Source organism: Stegastes partitus, unplaced genomic scaffold (genome assembly GCF_000690725.1).
Source record: "Stegastes partitus isolate 25-593 unplaced genomic scaffold, Stegastes_partitus-1.0.2 Scaffold650, whole genome shotgun sequence".
Lineage (NCBI taxonomy): Eukaryota > Metazoa > Chordata > Actinopteri > Pomacentridae > Stegastes > Stegastes partitus.
The window spans coordinates 310,000-326,182 of record NW_007578381.1 but is presented as its reverse complement, the minus strand read 5'-3'; the positions used below and the strand labels follow the sequence as shown (position 1 = coordinate 326,182).

At 40.4% G+C, this 16,183-nt stretch overlaps 1 protein-coding gene across 3 annotated transcripts; it reads right to left on the bottom strand.

The window, feature by feature from the left end:
• Positions 1-144: 144 nt before the first annotated feature.
• mfsd1 (major facilitator superfamily domain containing 1) lies at positions 145-11,287 on the bottom strand. Of its 3 annotated transcripts, XM_008289993.1 has the most exons (17): positions 11,095-11,287; positions 10,875-10,927; positions 10,529-10,641; positions 10,377-10,419; positions 10,192-10,259; positions 9,557-9,665; positions 9,330-9,432; positions 8,753-8,851; positions 7,608-7,719; positions 6,440-6,496; positions 5,917-6,073; positions 5,181-5,278; positions 4,919-5,031; positions 4,746-4,793; positions 4,462-4,528; positions 945-1,050; positions 145-727 (listed from the first exon to the last, which is right to left on the bottom strand). In XM_008289993.1, the coding sequence occupies exons 1-17, from the start codon at positions 11,249-11,251 to the stop codon at positions 668-670; spliced, it is 1,563 nt and encodes a 520-aa protein (XP_008288215.1). In that variant the 5' UTR covers positions 11,252-11,287; the 3' UTR covers positions 145-667. The 3 variants fall into 3 exon arrangements, with proteins under 3 accessions (XP_008288215.1, XP_008288214.1, XP_008288213.1); XM_008289992.1 differs by lacking the exons at positions 145-727; positions 945-1,050 and adding an exon at positions 1,237-2,792; XM_008289991.1 differs by lacking the exons at positions 145-727; positions 945-1,050 and having other exon boundaries at positions 4,458-4,528; positions 11,095-11,285.
• Positions 11,288-16,183: the final 4,896 nt, after the last annotated feature.

Below are 16,183 nucleotides of genomic sequence, written 5' to 3'. Positions count from 1 at the left end.
GAGGATCCATCAGAGGATTCATTTGTCTGCAGGCTACAGTGACTTTTATCACGGGTCAGTGGGCCGTAATGATAAGGATTCCACCGACACTGTGTACAAGCTGTGTTTTATAACAAGTTTTATTTCTTTAAATATATATATATATTTAAAAATACATTAAACAAATTAATCAACAAACATTAAGCAACACTTGCGCATTTTTCCCACTTGTTCGAGTAACTTGTTGCAACCTGGAGGTTAAGCAAAAGTGAAGAACTGATAACTGAGGTAGTTTTAGGCTGCTATTAAAGAGCAATGATACTGAGGCAAGAGGTGACATTAAACGTTTGAGGGAAGTGGTGCCATCTGTTGTTTGCAGAGGGTTGCGCCTCTAAAACAGCATTCAGCCATCATTATAAAAAAAAAATCAGGCCAATTTTATGATGCAATCTCCTGGAAAAAAATACTTGACTTAAGGAAAAGGTGCTTTTTTTTGAAAGATAGATCCAAAAATAATTAGTTAATAATTAGCCAGTAAACAGACACCCTCATAGCTTACCCAGGAGACTCAGGTGGAGGTGGAGATTAAAAAAAAAAAAAAAAAAAAAAGTATTTTGTAAATGTTCCTTTTCTTTTTTAGTGCACACTTGTCTGGAGCCACAGAGTTACAGAGCAGTATGAAAGGGCATCATTTCAGAACACTCCTGTGGGCAAGTGATGACAGATGGGTAGAGTAGTGGTCTGGGAGCTGAGAGCAGAGAGGACAAAGGCAGATTAAATGAAGAGGAGGAGGGGGAAAAAAGACCACAGTTGAAGTGGCGGCACTGCAGCAGTAAAAGCCTTTAAGTAAAACTATTGCCAGTGTCGAGATTATAAAGGTTGAATGAACTAATAAATGGATTTCTGTTTGAATTATGTCTAATCCTAAAGGGTGTGTGTGTGTGTGTGTGTGTGTGTCGACATACCTGCGTGCCCAGTCTGGAGAGGTACCGGTTGCGTAAACCAAAAGCAGACATGGGCACCAGTCTAGCAAGCTCACCCTTTGTCAGCCTGCTGGGCCGCCGTTTCATCCTGTAGGAATAATAATGTGCCCACCTTGAACATCTCTACAGCCAACAAGAGCACAATTATGCAAATATTTTCAATAGGATTAATGACCCAGTGTGCTGCAAAAGAAAAAAAAAAAAGCAGAGAAAATAACTTACCAGCAAAGGGGGAAAAAAAGCTACTGCAGCAATAAAAGGAGGATTCAAGTGCTTTTTAAAAAAAAAAAATCATGTTTAATTGAATGTCATTGTTCTTGGTATCAAATGTGACTTGGTTCTACAAACAGGCTTGTTCTGTCAAGCGACTTTTCCAATTTCTGCTGTCAGTTGTACAATTAGATCATTTTGTACACAGATCAGTAACACTTCATAGTTTAGCACAACTATTTATAGTGAAACGAAGACTGTCAAAAACCTCAAAGTGCAAATGATTGACAGGTGAGAAGAGCAGCACGCTTTTGGTGGTTTGACACAGTGGTCATTTCCATGTGCAATCACAGCATGTTACCTTTATATACTGACCATCTTTCTACATGTGTTGAATGTTTTGTTAAGAATTTGACCGGGACTCATTTGCCCCACTGAGGTAGTGAATGTTAATCATCCACAGTCTGCGAGCCTGATATCAGCACGGCAACACAAATCTGCTTCCACGTTACCGGAGAGTGTTTGGCAGAGTGCACGAGTGTTTTTGCTGCATCACTCAATAATTTGGGGAAATGCTTACAACAAGTTAATTACCTGAGCTTGATGCACGAGCAAAACACAATCTACAAAACATGAATTCAAATGTGGATTCTTTAAAAAAGTCACAATAATGAAGGAGTTTATAAAACTCCTAACTGGGAATAATATTACACGGATAGATGCATTCAAAAGTGCCCCTTTCGATTTTTTCTTATCTTAACTGTAATGTGCTATTTGATGATGCGACAGAAAGTAAACTTTTATGAACCTCGCAAATCAGCCAACACCAGATAAAGAAATTAAGAAATAAAAGAACTGAGCAATAAAGATTTAAACAATAAAGAGCTATGCTCTTTTTGAGATTATCCACCATAAAAGGTCAATGACGCATATGATTAAAATTGAAGATGAACCCATTGTGCCTAAGGAGAGTCCAATATGGAGGATTTTGGTTGGTAATTATTGTGAATGCTGACAGATGATATGCACATAAAGGAGCGGCTGAGTGGGCTGCAATAAGGCAAGTAACAGTAAGAGAATAAAAAAAAACATTTAAAAACACCCACGAAGTCACCCAAATGTACCTATAAAACCTGAATTATTATAGGAATCCTATATCATGAGTTGCAATAGTATGTAATAAAATCAGGTAATATTTATCAGGGATACTTCCTTCCCACTAGATACAGCTTCTGATTAACAGTTTAAAATGGTTTAAAACACTTTTCAAGCATCTTAACTTTCTTCTGTAACTGAGAAAGAAACTTCATGCTGAAGTTAGACACACGGAGGAGTCAGGGGTTGAGTGAATACGGATTGAAATAAAGTCAGTATGAGTGTGGTGTCCAGTGTCATCTGTCAGCACCCTGATATGGATGTAGTCTGCTATTTACACGGACTTATGCAATAGCCAATGCCAGACAGTCAGTTCTGGTGCGAAGAACCACAGATGAGATCACTGGGTGGAGTCAGAACCGCAGTCCCGCCCCGTGGCAGTAGATTGAAAGCGGTGGGGTGGACAGTGCAGCCTGCTGGTTCTGAAGCCCAGGACCATGTGTGTTCGCTCATCGCCATCATCATCTGGAAAATATCATGACAGCATGGACCAGAAAATATTGGTCAGTCTGGATAAGTCACATATAAAATCCAACAAAGTACAGATTAAACAGAGACTCCAGAGACAGAGAGACAGACACAGATGTTACTGCCATTCCCACCCACCGTGACAAAGACCATGCAAAGAATGAGAACTGAAAGTAGTCATGACCACCACGATAACTGGTGCTGGTAATTTTAGTGTCACCAGTGCAAATAAGTCAACCACAGGTGGTGTGCTAATGACAGACAGCAGTCAGGATATGAGAAATGAAAAACCATGGCCTAAATAAACGTTCCCTGGTCGGTCAGCTAATACAGAAAACCGTTTCCTCCCATCATGTTGCAGTCACGGAAGTCTTGTTTCAATACGCCACGTCTGCCTTTCGGTCACTATTAATGGAACATGTGGTGTATTTATTATTATTTAAAAAAAAAAAAAGAGGTCACCACTTATGAAAACAAGTTAAGTCTTGAAGCAAACACAGTGAAACACAGCGTGCATGTTTCGCTCGCCAAATGGCATTTTCTTTTGATTTTCACCTGCTTATAAAGTAAGGTACATCACCAAACTGCCAAAAGGATGAGTTTCATTTTAGTGCACATTCGTAAAAAGATCTGTAATGAAATGGGGAAAATGTTCTGGCAGTGATGTTCCCATATGGGGATGGTGGATGCATCATTGTTAGAAGATACGTATTTACTCAAGATTTCAACCCATTGCTTCCTGCTGTTCTTGTTCAGAGAAACATAACTATACACAATAAAATATCTGTAAGATAGTTTGTGCCCAAAGGAGACCTTATTGATTGAAATGTCACACAACAATTATTAATAAAATACTCTACGAGAGCAGCTGTGAGGGCATCCTGATGCTTTTCTGCCATAAACATCTCATTTTGGTTCAGAACCTGCAACAAAGTTTTGCATGTGTAGACTTTCTTTTCTGCCCCCCAGCAAGGAAAGGAATTAAATATTTATTTTCTTTAGAATTTAGGCTGGTACTGTCTTCATAAATGCAAATCCTTAGGAGAAAAACAAAAAAGTTAACATCTGATACATTACACCAGCAGGGCCACAAGAAAGTTTTCTATATCATCCCCCTCAAGAATTGAGTTAAATTAAAGCCCAGTCAGCCAACACGTCGGTGATATCGTGATCGTTACACTCCCGAGCTGTGTAAACTATTATTTTGCAGTTATTTTTTTTAAAACTATGAGTTGTAAATACACAGTAAACTGAAGCACGATTTTAAATCTCTGCGTGCGACTCATGCAGCCGGAGGGCAGAATCTGATCAAAGAACAAATCCATAAAAACTTCAACTTGAGTTACTAAATGACAAAACCACTGACACTGACCAACTATCATATTGAAGATCATGCTCAGTTTGTTAAATCTTTTATATTCGCCTCGCTGCACGCTGGAGTAATTTCAGCAGATTCATATTAAGCCGACTGCAACAGTTTCAGCTAAAGATGCATCCAGAATAAATTAGTATAAGAGCTCTTTCTAAGCTCTCAAGTCTTCTTATCCACAATATGTCGACGCCACTTGATTATGTGAGGGACTTGTTCAATATGTTTCTGAGATGCTCATCTAATTATTGGCTAAGTGGGTGGAAAGAGTCGTGATGGAGGGTCAAAGCTACTCACTCTGCAGCTGAAGTGGCTTCTTTCTGGAGTTTGGCTCTGTCTGATGCTGACCGGTTCAAATGTCCTCCTGGAGCAAGAGAGCGAGAGATTAAGGAGTGAGTGAGTCTGGTGCCGAAGAGCGGCAGAGCAAAGCAAAGAGACGTCACATGAGGAAAGGAGGACGAGCAGGTTAGGGGTAGGGACAAAAAAAAAGAAGGAAAACAATAAAGAGAGAGTGGAAGTGGAGAGGAGTGAGAGAAGTGAAGCAGAGAAAGAGAGAGTTCAAGGCTCCATTCTTCTCTTACCTCTGAGATAATCCACAAAGTACAGCATCACCACTGCCATCAATGCAACTGCAAGGAAAGAGAAGGAAAACCAATGTGGAAAACGTCTGACGGCGTCACTCAAAAGTGTTCAGCAGGACTTTTGAAAGACCGGAATTCCGTAAACACACATAAAACAGACTAGAAATACTGACGGCAAATGCAGGCGCAAAAGAACACTTCCAGCACCAGGTATCCTTTGGTGTCTAGGATGGCTCCGGCTGCCATCGCAATGAGAGCAAGTCCCAGGTTTTGGATCGACTGCATGCTGGTGGAGAAAGACAGAGGATGCGCATCAGTGTCAGTAAATAAAAAGCTATGATTATCTGCTGGTGGATTGTCTAAAACAAACAAACAAACAAAAAAAAGCAGAATATGCATGGCGCGAGACATAATCGCATCATGAAGGGTACATACAAGCCATATGCCGTCCCCAGCTGATGCTCAGGAACCACAAAGGCCACCATGGGCCACAGCGCACAGGCCAGTAAGGAGTATGAGACGCCGAGCAGGGACTGGAAAACAAAGCAAGTGCACACATACTCTCAGATTGCTTCATATGTTCCTTTGGTTTCCACAAAGCTCCCTGAGAACGTGTTACAAAAACATTCTGTATAATATGTACAAGAATATGCAGTTAGTATAATGTTGGTGGGTTGTACAAGTCAAATCTAAGACCCACACAGTCCTGATGAAGCAGATTAGCTGAGTTTACAATGTGTTTATTCAGGAGCATTTAAGGTTTTAGCAACGTACTTGAGATCTGCTTTAAACAAAACTCTGTATTCCATTCATATTAAACTCCAGCTGTTATCCAGTGATCCAGGTGACTTAACCACACAGTTGTTGTTTTTTTGTTGTTAAAAAGAAACACAATCAATGTTTTAATTATTCTCTAACTTCTATTATTCCTTCCAACAAAGGCTCGAGATTAAAACACGGTGGATGCACAGCGAATCGATGAGTGTGCACAAAAAAAAAACATTTACCATTAACTTTAAATTCACTTTTGAGAACTTCTCCAACCACTGAGGACTCCTAGCATGTACACTCCTAGATTCATGATTGGTATACAATATTTGCAAACAGTGAGATTAATTCATCCTGCAAGTGCGGAGAAATGCACAGTGCAAAAGGTTGCCGAGGGCATTACCATGGCGATCCACGGGTTCCAGAAGGTGAAGGCCAGCATCATGTGAGCGCAGAGTGTCGCCACCACAGCAATTATTACCCAAACCACATTCCTCCCCGTCCTATCGACTATAAAGCCCAGGATTGGAGATGCAGGGGCTGAGATGATGTACACAATACTGGGGAGGACAGAGAAAGGCATGAGAGGTCTCTGCTAAAGAGATAGGAAATGAATAGAACTCCTATAAGAGGCAAAATCCACAATAAAATCGTGATTTAAAAAAAAAAGAACTATAACAAATTTCATAGCTAAAATCTGACAGTGATTCTGTAGGTTGAGCTGATTAATGACAATAATCTAAATAAACAAACTGAAGAAATCTGATTATATGCACGGTTAAAATGAGAAGTTCTGTGTTTTATTTTGTCCCCTGTGAAATAAAAAAAAAACTGCAAGAAACACGAGACACAGCAGGCTCTGATGATGATGTTAGTGCTTTCAGGTGGCTTGGTCTCGGTGGTCTGTTACACCTGACCTGAGTTACCTGTTGACAGCTCTGGCTTGAGCTGGGGAGAAGTTGAATTTTTCAATGAAGAACACCCTGCAAATAAAAAAAAAAAAAGATTTGAGCTCAGCTCACAGCACCGCTTAACCTTTGTGCCGATGCCAAGACGACAACAAACGAAGGAGACGTTCAGTCGACTCCTGCAGTGGGCATCTCGATCTTCCTTTCACTGTTTTCTGTCCCCATTTTGCAAAGGCAGCTATTTGCTCTGCAAGCACTGACCCTCTGTGGAAAACCAACGTCAGTTGCTAAGTGATTTGAGAGTGAAGGGAATTCAGATTGAGATAACTGCGACTGGTTTCTTTCACTGCAAATCCATTTTTTTTGTCCATCTCTGACTCCCTGTGTCTGCCTTTGTGGTTTGGTCACAACACAACATTGTTAGGAAGCGCATCCTCAGATACAGGCGCTGTACTCGTTTAATGGAGGTTCTCTATTTAATTCATACCACGCAATTTCACCACAATGGCGTCTTGTTTAGGATGCAACCTCTTTTCTTTCCCCACTCAAGGTTAAGTGACAATTGAAATAATGTTACTGGGCTCAAAACCTAGCCTTGCCTTGGCAGAGGAATGAGCTCAGATTTTGCTTTAATAAGAAAAATATACCAACAAATAACACTTGCAGGGCACGGACCTTACTGGGTAAGTATAAAATACAGTCTACTTAACCCTATTCAGGACTTTCATGTTGCCTACATAAAAAGTCTTTTGGGTCCATTGGACCCCAAGAAAGAATATGTGCAAAATATTTGTTGGTATTCATTACAGACATTTATAAAAATTTAAATACATTTTCTGAGAAGTTGACGTATTTTTGGTTCCAAATGCATGACAAATGTCCCTTTTTTCATATTTAAAAGAATCTTTCAAAAACAACAACAACAACAAAAAAAAAAACAATACCTGTCACCTAAACCAAATGGCCTGGGGTCCAAAAAACCCCCAAAGTCCTGAATAGGGTTAAATAAATAAAATGTACAATTTATTAAAAATGCATCGGGCCCTAACCTGAGACAGATTTTCAAAAACCTAACCCTAACTCTTCCTGTACTTTATGAGAAACACAGGAGCACACAGGCGACGACACTCTCTTGCTGAGTGACATGTGAAAACTGCTGGAGAGAGAGCAGGAATGCAATACTCACTGTCCCAGTCCAATAAAGGGGAAAACGGCGACGTAGTAGCCAACACAAATGATGAAGATGAGCCACAGGGTGATGGGGAAATCTTTCACATCTGTCAGCTTGATCACCTCACCTAATATGCAGGAAAAAAAAGCATGCAGATTGATTTGAAACCACTATTTGCTTTTAATAACTCTACAAGAAGAACAGTGGCTTCTCTGTATAAAAGCAACACTTTGTGCTAAATCATCAGAAAACCTGGAATCACTGCCTTACGGTTGGATGTCTCTGACAGATAGTCAAGTCGTAGTTTATATCCGCATCTGTCCAGACTCATAATATGTGAAATGAAGACTTTACAGGGTGTAAATTCATTGAGGGAAACCAAAAATCAAATCTGCTGTGTGTTGTACGTGTTTGGATAATAAAGCTGATTGTGTGTTGGAACATGAAGGCTTAGCCATGACACAGACAACGCTTTAAATATGGATGTTGCTGCAAAAAAAAAAAAAAAGCTACAAATTCTAAAATGTGGATATTTCATACACGTCTTCAATCCAGCAGTCATGGAGATCTATATGATTAGCTTCAATGTGGGTATTCAATATTAGTGTTACAAAGTCAGAGTCAGGCCAAAATGTGATGCCTGATTACCATCTGTGGCTTCAAATAACGACCAGAAGAAGTGTTTTTAGAGATTATTATAATGTCACATTGAAGGCGACCTTTGACCTTTTGGATATAAAATGTCATCACTTTAGTATTTTATGCTTCAAGTAAAATTTTGTCGCAGTTCGTGTATGAATTCTTGAGTTACTGGAAGAAATGTGCTTTGTGAGACTACAGTGACCTTCGACCCCCAAAATTCTACTCAGTTCAAGTGAATGTTTGTTCCAAATGTAATGAAAGTCGCTCCAAGAGTTCCTGATAAATCTCATTCACAGGAACAGGACTGACAACCCCAAAAAAATATTGCCTAGGTCACCAGCACGGAGACATAAACAGACAAAAGGGGGAAGCTGAGGTGAAATGTCAGTTTCAGATAACAGCACAAACAAAACATGGCCTTAAACTCTCTCTTGATTGTGGAAGTTATTGACAGATGTGGTTCAAACAGGAAGACACAAGATTTAAAAAAAAAAAAAAAAGACTATAGATAACATTACCTGTGTTTCCTTCTTCCTTTTGAAGGATCCTCGCAGCTCTTTTGTCAAAGAAAGCCAACACCAAGGCACAGACCAGTGAAAACAGGCAGGTTACCGCAGCTGAAGGGTGAAAAAGTGCAGAAATCTAAGTTTTAGTTATAGTATGAGAACATTATGACAGGATGTCTGATGACTGCTGGATGACTGTATTGGTACTATGAGTTTATCTCAAATGGTCAGGTTAAAGTTTAACTACCAGTGGCCGTGGGAACAGAATGTATCAGACAACTGCAAGGTATGCAAAACTGGAAGCACTTTTAAATCAGTAAGAAGTAGCTGCTGAAAATTACAAGAACTGACACTTCTGACTCCAGTGAGTCATCTGAGGCTGCCAGTCGCACTTTTAGTTCTCCATACCACTTCTCCTTCTCCCCGCCTCTGCTGGGTGTGTTATCTGAGATCATTAGTTTCAGAGAAAGGATCTGGTATCTCGAACGTTGACTTAGATAGAGCACATGTAACTGGAGTCTCAATATTTAACACTTGCCGCTTGAAAGTTCTGTTCTGCTCGAGTGAAGCAGGGGTTTTTAATATTCACCTATCATGAGGGATCCACCGAGCGCAGTGTGTCCAGAGGAACCAACCATGTCTTCCACTTTGCTGTACACCCAGCCCATGATGTTCATGTTCACTGTGCTGCCCTAGAATCAAGAGGAGAATGGACGTCACTGTATAATAGACATGTATGTTGTATCGTCCCAAAAAAACATGACCACGTTGTTTCAAGGCTTGTGTCACTACACATTCTGCTGGCAGCGTCCTTACCAGTCGGGCCATGCTCAGCTGAAGGCCAAACACCAGATTTAGCTCCTTGCCTTTGAACCAGTTGACTGCATATGTGTTCTGGGCCACAGCCAAGGACTCTCCCCCGATGCTGGCCGACAAAAGAAAACAAGGGAAAGGGAGTATGTCGGCTATGTGACAGAACAAGATGAACCTGAGACTTTATTTAGTCATGGGCTTTTAACAGTACAAGAACTCTAAAGACATGCTACACTCAGTTTTGGAGATCTGGGGGGTGAATGTTGAAGAATTTCCTGTTGAAATCAAAAACTGACAAGATGTGTGGCCATATGCTTATTATTAGTTTCACATTGTACCTTTTTATACTCGTCTTTATACTTATGCTCTATTTTTATTGTAAATACCAACAACTTTTGCACCTTTTTTTGTAAATACTAGCATCTTTGGCACCTTATTTTTATTTATATTTCTTAGAGGAGTATGTATTGCATGTTTTTTTTTTGTACACTGTTGCCCTATCTATCTATCTATCTATCTATCTATCTATCTATCTATCTATCTATCTATCTATCTATCTATCTAATACATATATAAGACTGTGTGTTGGTCACATGTGTGTGTAAGGTAAAATGAAAGAACCAATTTTATTTTTTTACCCAAAGACAAATCGTCCAACTTCCATCAGCCAGAAGCGATTTACCAAAGCTCCTGTAGCAAATATAACCTGTGCAGAGGTAAATAAGTTTAAATTCTCAACTTGGATCATTTAAAAACAAAAACAAAAGTCAAATTTGGTATATAATATTCACTTCTGCGCATCTAAATTTCCAAATAAACCCACCTGTCCCACGCAAACAAAGAGGGAAAAGATAATCGTCCCCAGCCTACAAACACAAAAGAGTAGAAATGACTCAGATGATGTGCACAAAACTCTTTCGCTTTCATTTTTCACGTTGAGTACAAAATGAATAAGGCATTGTTGGTCTTCTCTACCTGACGCCAAACACCCTGTCGAGCAGAAATCCTCCAAAGAAGCAGAGGACCACGTTGGGCCACGAGTACCAGGCGTACAGCTGCATGAACTTGGCAGTGTTCAGGTTCATATCCTGGCAGGACACACATCAGACTCCTGGTTAACCACTTCCAACATGCTTCTGAAACTTTACTCAGACTGTTGTGGCTGCTGACTTTACTTTTTACATCGATGTTTCTGTCTGTAAATGCAAAATCTGCCTTCTGTGTAAAAACCTTGAATGAGAGTTCAGCCTGAGATGAATGAATATGAATTACTGCATAAATAGCCTGGTGTGTGAGTTCGCATTTATGGAGGATAAATCACCTGGATGACTTGAGTCTGGAGTGCAGCTGGATTGTCATAACAGAAGTAGCTTCCTGGAACAAAGGAGCAGCATTACAACACACTGCAGGAATAATAGTCTACATTCCTGCACCGTGACAACAGCGACACAAGCTTTCTTTACATCAAACGTGACTTATTTCACTGAAGTTAGTCCAAAATCTCCACAATGACTCGCAGGGATGCCTTTCAAACTGCTCACCGAATCCCAGGAAGCACATGAAAAGCAGGACGACCACCCGGTGCAGGAGGTGGCTGGGGTCGCAGATGGCCAGCATCGGTCTGCCGGGTCCTCTGGGGGTCTCCCGGTCCTCGTCCTCATCTCCCAACAGGCTCCGCCGCTCGTCGAAGTCCGCCATGTTCGATTGTTTTGGACTCGCTGTCGGGAAAGTTGACGGCAAACAGGAAGGCGGTGGATCATATGACCCGGCGGGTGCGTCACGTGGCGGCAATGGAGGCGCGTTCGTGCCGAGAAGTTGAAGCAGCCCCGGGAGCGCGCACGCCGCCAGTAGCCGGCGTCAGCTGTGTTCGCCCCGTTGAGAAGGTGCGTTCAAAGTTCTCACATGTAGATTGGCAAATGTAAAACCAAAGTTTGTTAAATTATCTATTGACATGGAAGAACATATTAAAACATTAAATATACATATAATAATATAAAAATAAAAAACAGCAATAAAACTGTTCAAATATTTGAAGAAGTGTTCCAAAAAGAAGAATGACCTCCTCTTGTCCCCTTTGTGTGCTTTTTAATATATTGTTGTTGTTGTTGTTGTTGTTTTTATTAATAATATACATAGAATTTAAAATTGTCAAAGTACATTTTTCATTATAAGCACATGTCTGTCAAATTGTTTATATTATTTGTACAATTACCTGTGTGTAGATTCATTGTTAAATAAAGTTCTGTTATAAAAACAAACAAATACACCCTCCCCCCCCCCCCCCCCACCCCCCCACATACACACACACACAAAATAAATAAATAAATAAACAATTGAGTTTTAAGTATTTATGGTCAACTAGATAAAGTGGTCCAACAAACAGCCCACTAGTAATGCCACAATGCAACTTTGAAGTTTGACCCATAATGGTTTTGGCATGAAAATTTAGTGGCAAACTGGGCCAAGCCACAGGAATTGCTGACCATTATATCACAAGCGTAGGTGGCTGCACATGTTTGTGATTCAAGATGGCAGACAGCAGGACTGAAGCCCTGTAAAAACTCAACTGCGAAAACCTAATTAACCACCAAGTATCTATTTCTACCCCATGGCCCTCAAAAGTGCCTCTTATACCTCTTGTTCCTTATGATGACCCATGTAAACTCTTCAGTGCTGTTTAGCAAGACAAACCTTGAATCAGTTTTCTTTTTTCTCAAGAAGTAGAAAATGTGGTGTGGCCCGCTTTTGCACTCAGCAAAAGGAAAGGTAAAATTAAAACTTAAATAAGTCATCACAAAGTAGCTGTTTCTATCTCTGGACAATGTTAAAACATTATTGAATGCACGTAATGACTCCTCCAACAACCATGATGAACAACATAAAATTCTGACCCCATTTTTCTAGTAAATGTGGTTTGGCCCACTTTGGCACATCGTGAAGACAAAAGAAGAAGGTTAGTGAAGAGCATAAGGTCAGCATATAAGAAAATTTCCAAGTCACTGAATGTTCCTTGGAGTAAATCCATCATCAAGAAATGGAAGGAATATAGCACAGACACTGCACATCATCACGAACATGCCATCACCACCATAAAGCAAGGTGGTGGCAGCATCATGCTGTGGAAATGCATCTTGGTAGCAGGCCCTGGAAGGCTTGTAACGGTAGAGGGTAAAGTTAATGCCAAAGTCATACAGAAATAGTCTAAAGACAACAAAGTAAGTGTTTTGGAGGTAGTAGAGCCATGAAGCTGGATATTGGACTGGGATTAACTGGTGGCCTGAAACATGACTACCATGACATGGTGAAATCTTCTTTGGTGTTTCTGGATGTGTAAGAAGGCATTTGTCAACCATAGCAACTCTATTAAACTTATGCTGTCTAACCATTTTTGTGTGTCTCATCTCCAGTTTTATGTTTTAACTTTCAGTCACTATTGATCGCTATGCAAAGCTCAAGTCCAAAGATCACGTCATGCAGCCTTCTTTAAATTTCCCTAATGCTGGGAACACACATCAGCATTTATGAGGTGACTATATAGTCTGGCAGCAAAATATCCACTACACACTTTGTTTAAATTAATTTAAATCCAAGTTTACACAACAATAACCACAGGCCAAAGACAGACGGGGCTGTGTGTAATTGTGTGACTCATACTAAATGACTTCTCACTGTTGCTTTTTAGTCCATGTACCATTTACTATCATGCAAAGTTTCAACAGCCACACTCAGGCAACTTCTGTTACAACATCAGTTTGCCTAAACCACACAATAAAACACAATTATCACATTCTGATCAGTCACCCTGACTATTCTAACATGCAGCTCGTAACAGAGCTGATCTAATGAACGCCACTGTGTAGCTAGTGGTGTGTGTTTGTTGGGCAGCTCTGGAAGATGGTGTCTTATTTTCTTCCAGTTCTGACAGTCTTGTCTGTCACTATCTTGGTCTGTGTGCTGTTTATTTCCTGTTTTATTTTGACATTTCCTGTATTTACTTCCTGCTTCTGTCTGGGACCTTCCCTTTTGATTGGCCTGATCTGTTTCACCTGGGTCATGTCTCCCAATTAGTTTCCTGTGTATATGTAGTCCTGGGTTTTCCTTTGTTCTCCTTCTGCCACCCTGCTGGACACCTGCCTGTTTTGTCGTCTGTTTGCCCTCCTGTTTGCTTTCCACCTGTTTAGTCTCCCGTTTAATCTCCTGTCCTCCAACCTGTTCCAGCCTGACTTCCTATGTGCGCTTCAGGTTTGTGTTTTGCATTTTGGATTTTTCGGTTGGACTTTTCCGTGAACCCTCAGCTGCTTTCTGTTTGCTCCCCTGCCTTTGTAACCTCGCCAAGTGTGTTCTGATTAAAATTTCTTTTGCACTTTAACCCACCAGTCTGTTATGTCTGCATTTGGATCCTTCCCTGTTGTGTGTTATATTATAAAGAAAAAGAAGGAACAGATATTTGCTGAGATGTAGGCGGAGGGTGGTCAGAGACAGCAGCTGTCATGATGAACCTTCTGGTGTAGTCACACAACTTCCTGGTTTGTAAATGCATAGGGTTGGTAGGCATTGCAATTTTGGACTTATTTATTTGCCACCTTTTGTGGGAATTATTCTTGCCCTCTAGTGGCCACCATGGAATAAAATCAAATAAATAATGAAATTGAAAGTGAATTCAAATAAACTGAAAGCTAAAACAAATGACCTGATAGGGGGAACTTCAGTAAAGTAGTCTGATCATTGATTACAATACATCTCACCTTTTCTTCGCTCATCAACGTTTGTTCGACAGTCAGTTCTTATAGTTTCACTGCTTAATTTATCTGTTTTATATTAAGTCTCAATTTCTTAGTTTTACTTCTGGTTTTGAAGAACCGTACATCCCTGTTTCCAAGGGGGGAGTGAAAAATAATTTAGGTGCTGCGCTTCTGGGCCACTGGCTTGTCAATTCAGGTGCTTTCATACCTGCCCACATGAGAGCTCTTTGTCAGAACGAAAATGGAAAAATTAAGCATCAAAACTGAATAAAATGACTGTAGGAGACCAACCCCATTCAGTGAAGTGAGAGGCAAGAAAATCAAATGTGCTCTTTTCGTTTACAATTTATTTCACTTTCAATGTATTTTCTTGTGTTGACCTATGGATATTTTGTTTGGTTAGGACACACATTTAACCTCTCTTGCTCTACTTTATCCACACAAATATCACAGTCAAGGTTAACTTTGTTCTTGCATGTTGCTGAGTTGAAACCCTGTTTGTGTGTTCCACTGCACAGGCTGAACTTATGTGGTGTTCTTCTACTTTAGTGATTTCCATTGCAATTTACAACTTTTTTTTTTTTTTTTTTTACACTCCCCTCTCATTTAGACACTCTTACATTGGAGTTGCCATGAAAGTTCCTCATCTGCCTTCGGGAGCAACTTGGAGTTCAAAGGGATTGATCCTGCGATCGATGGACAACCCACTCTACTCCCAGCCACCCATGGAAGTTGTACATCCCTCTTGAGGACAGAGTGAGGTAAGCCATTTCAGTTTCATCTTATTTTCATTCTGGGAAAGTTCCAACAATTGAACAATGTGTCAGAATGACTTCTCTGACTCACAGCTTAAGCCTAAAGCTCTAATAAGCTGCCATCTTTCTGGGGCTTCTTGACATGAAAACATTCATAAGCCAGCTGATTGGCATCTCTGACATGCAGACATGACAGGTTTCTCTTATATGAAAGCTGTATTGCCACGCAGCCAGTTATGGGAAACTGTCAATCCCTGCCTCTACCTTGTCCCTATTACCTGGCTCTTTTTGTCCCCAACTTGTGTCTGTGCATACGGCTTGGCTACACTATCTTCAGGGTTTATTTAATTTCCATGAATGTCATTTAGAATTTCTCATAATTCAGTACTGCGGGGTCATCTGTCAGAGGATTTAATCTGAGGGTGACGAACGGTCCTTCCCCCGGCTGCAGTCGGCGCTCTGACCGCTCTGTAGCTCATTAATTTCCTGCCCAAATATCAGCCTCCGTCGTAAGCGACAGAGGGTGGGATGGAGAAAGATCATATTTCATTATTATATTAATCAAACCCACATGTAGACGTGATTATAAATCAGGTGGGAGGTGACATTAATCCTGCAGAACCCGTTTGTGAATGTCCTGAAACCCATCTTTAGGGTGTTGCAGTGTTGAGGAAAAAGTCAATTTGTTCCAGTTCTGTGTTTTTTCTCTTTCTTGTTCAATTCAAAAGCTAATCAGACACTGCTGCAGCTATGAGTCTGTGCTGTGGGTATCTTGCAAAAGCTTGCAGCCTTGCTGGGAGTTTGCTTCAAGTTGATCTCCAGCAGAGTGATTTCTGTAAGTCTAAAACCACAGCTCTGGCAGGTCGTCTGCCACCGGATATATGTCACCAAACATCACAGCATGCTTCTCTAATCTTATGTAATCAGTCCTTACCATGAGAAAAGAAACCACATATAGTCCATTTAAGAAAATAAAAAATAAAAATCCTCTAATATCTTCTTTGATTATATATTTTACATTAGCTTGAGTATGATGCGAACTACGAATCTTTTCATCTATCTTGGCAACGCTGTTTTTAGGTCATTTTCATCCTCTGTTCTTCATTTCCCTGCTTATGTTACCCTCAGCTGTA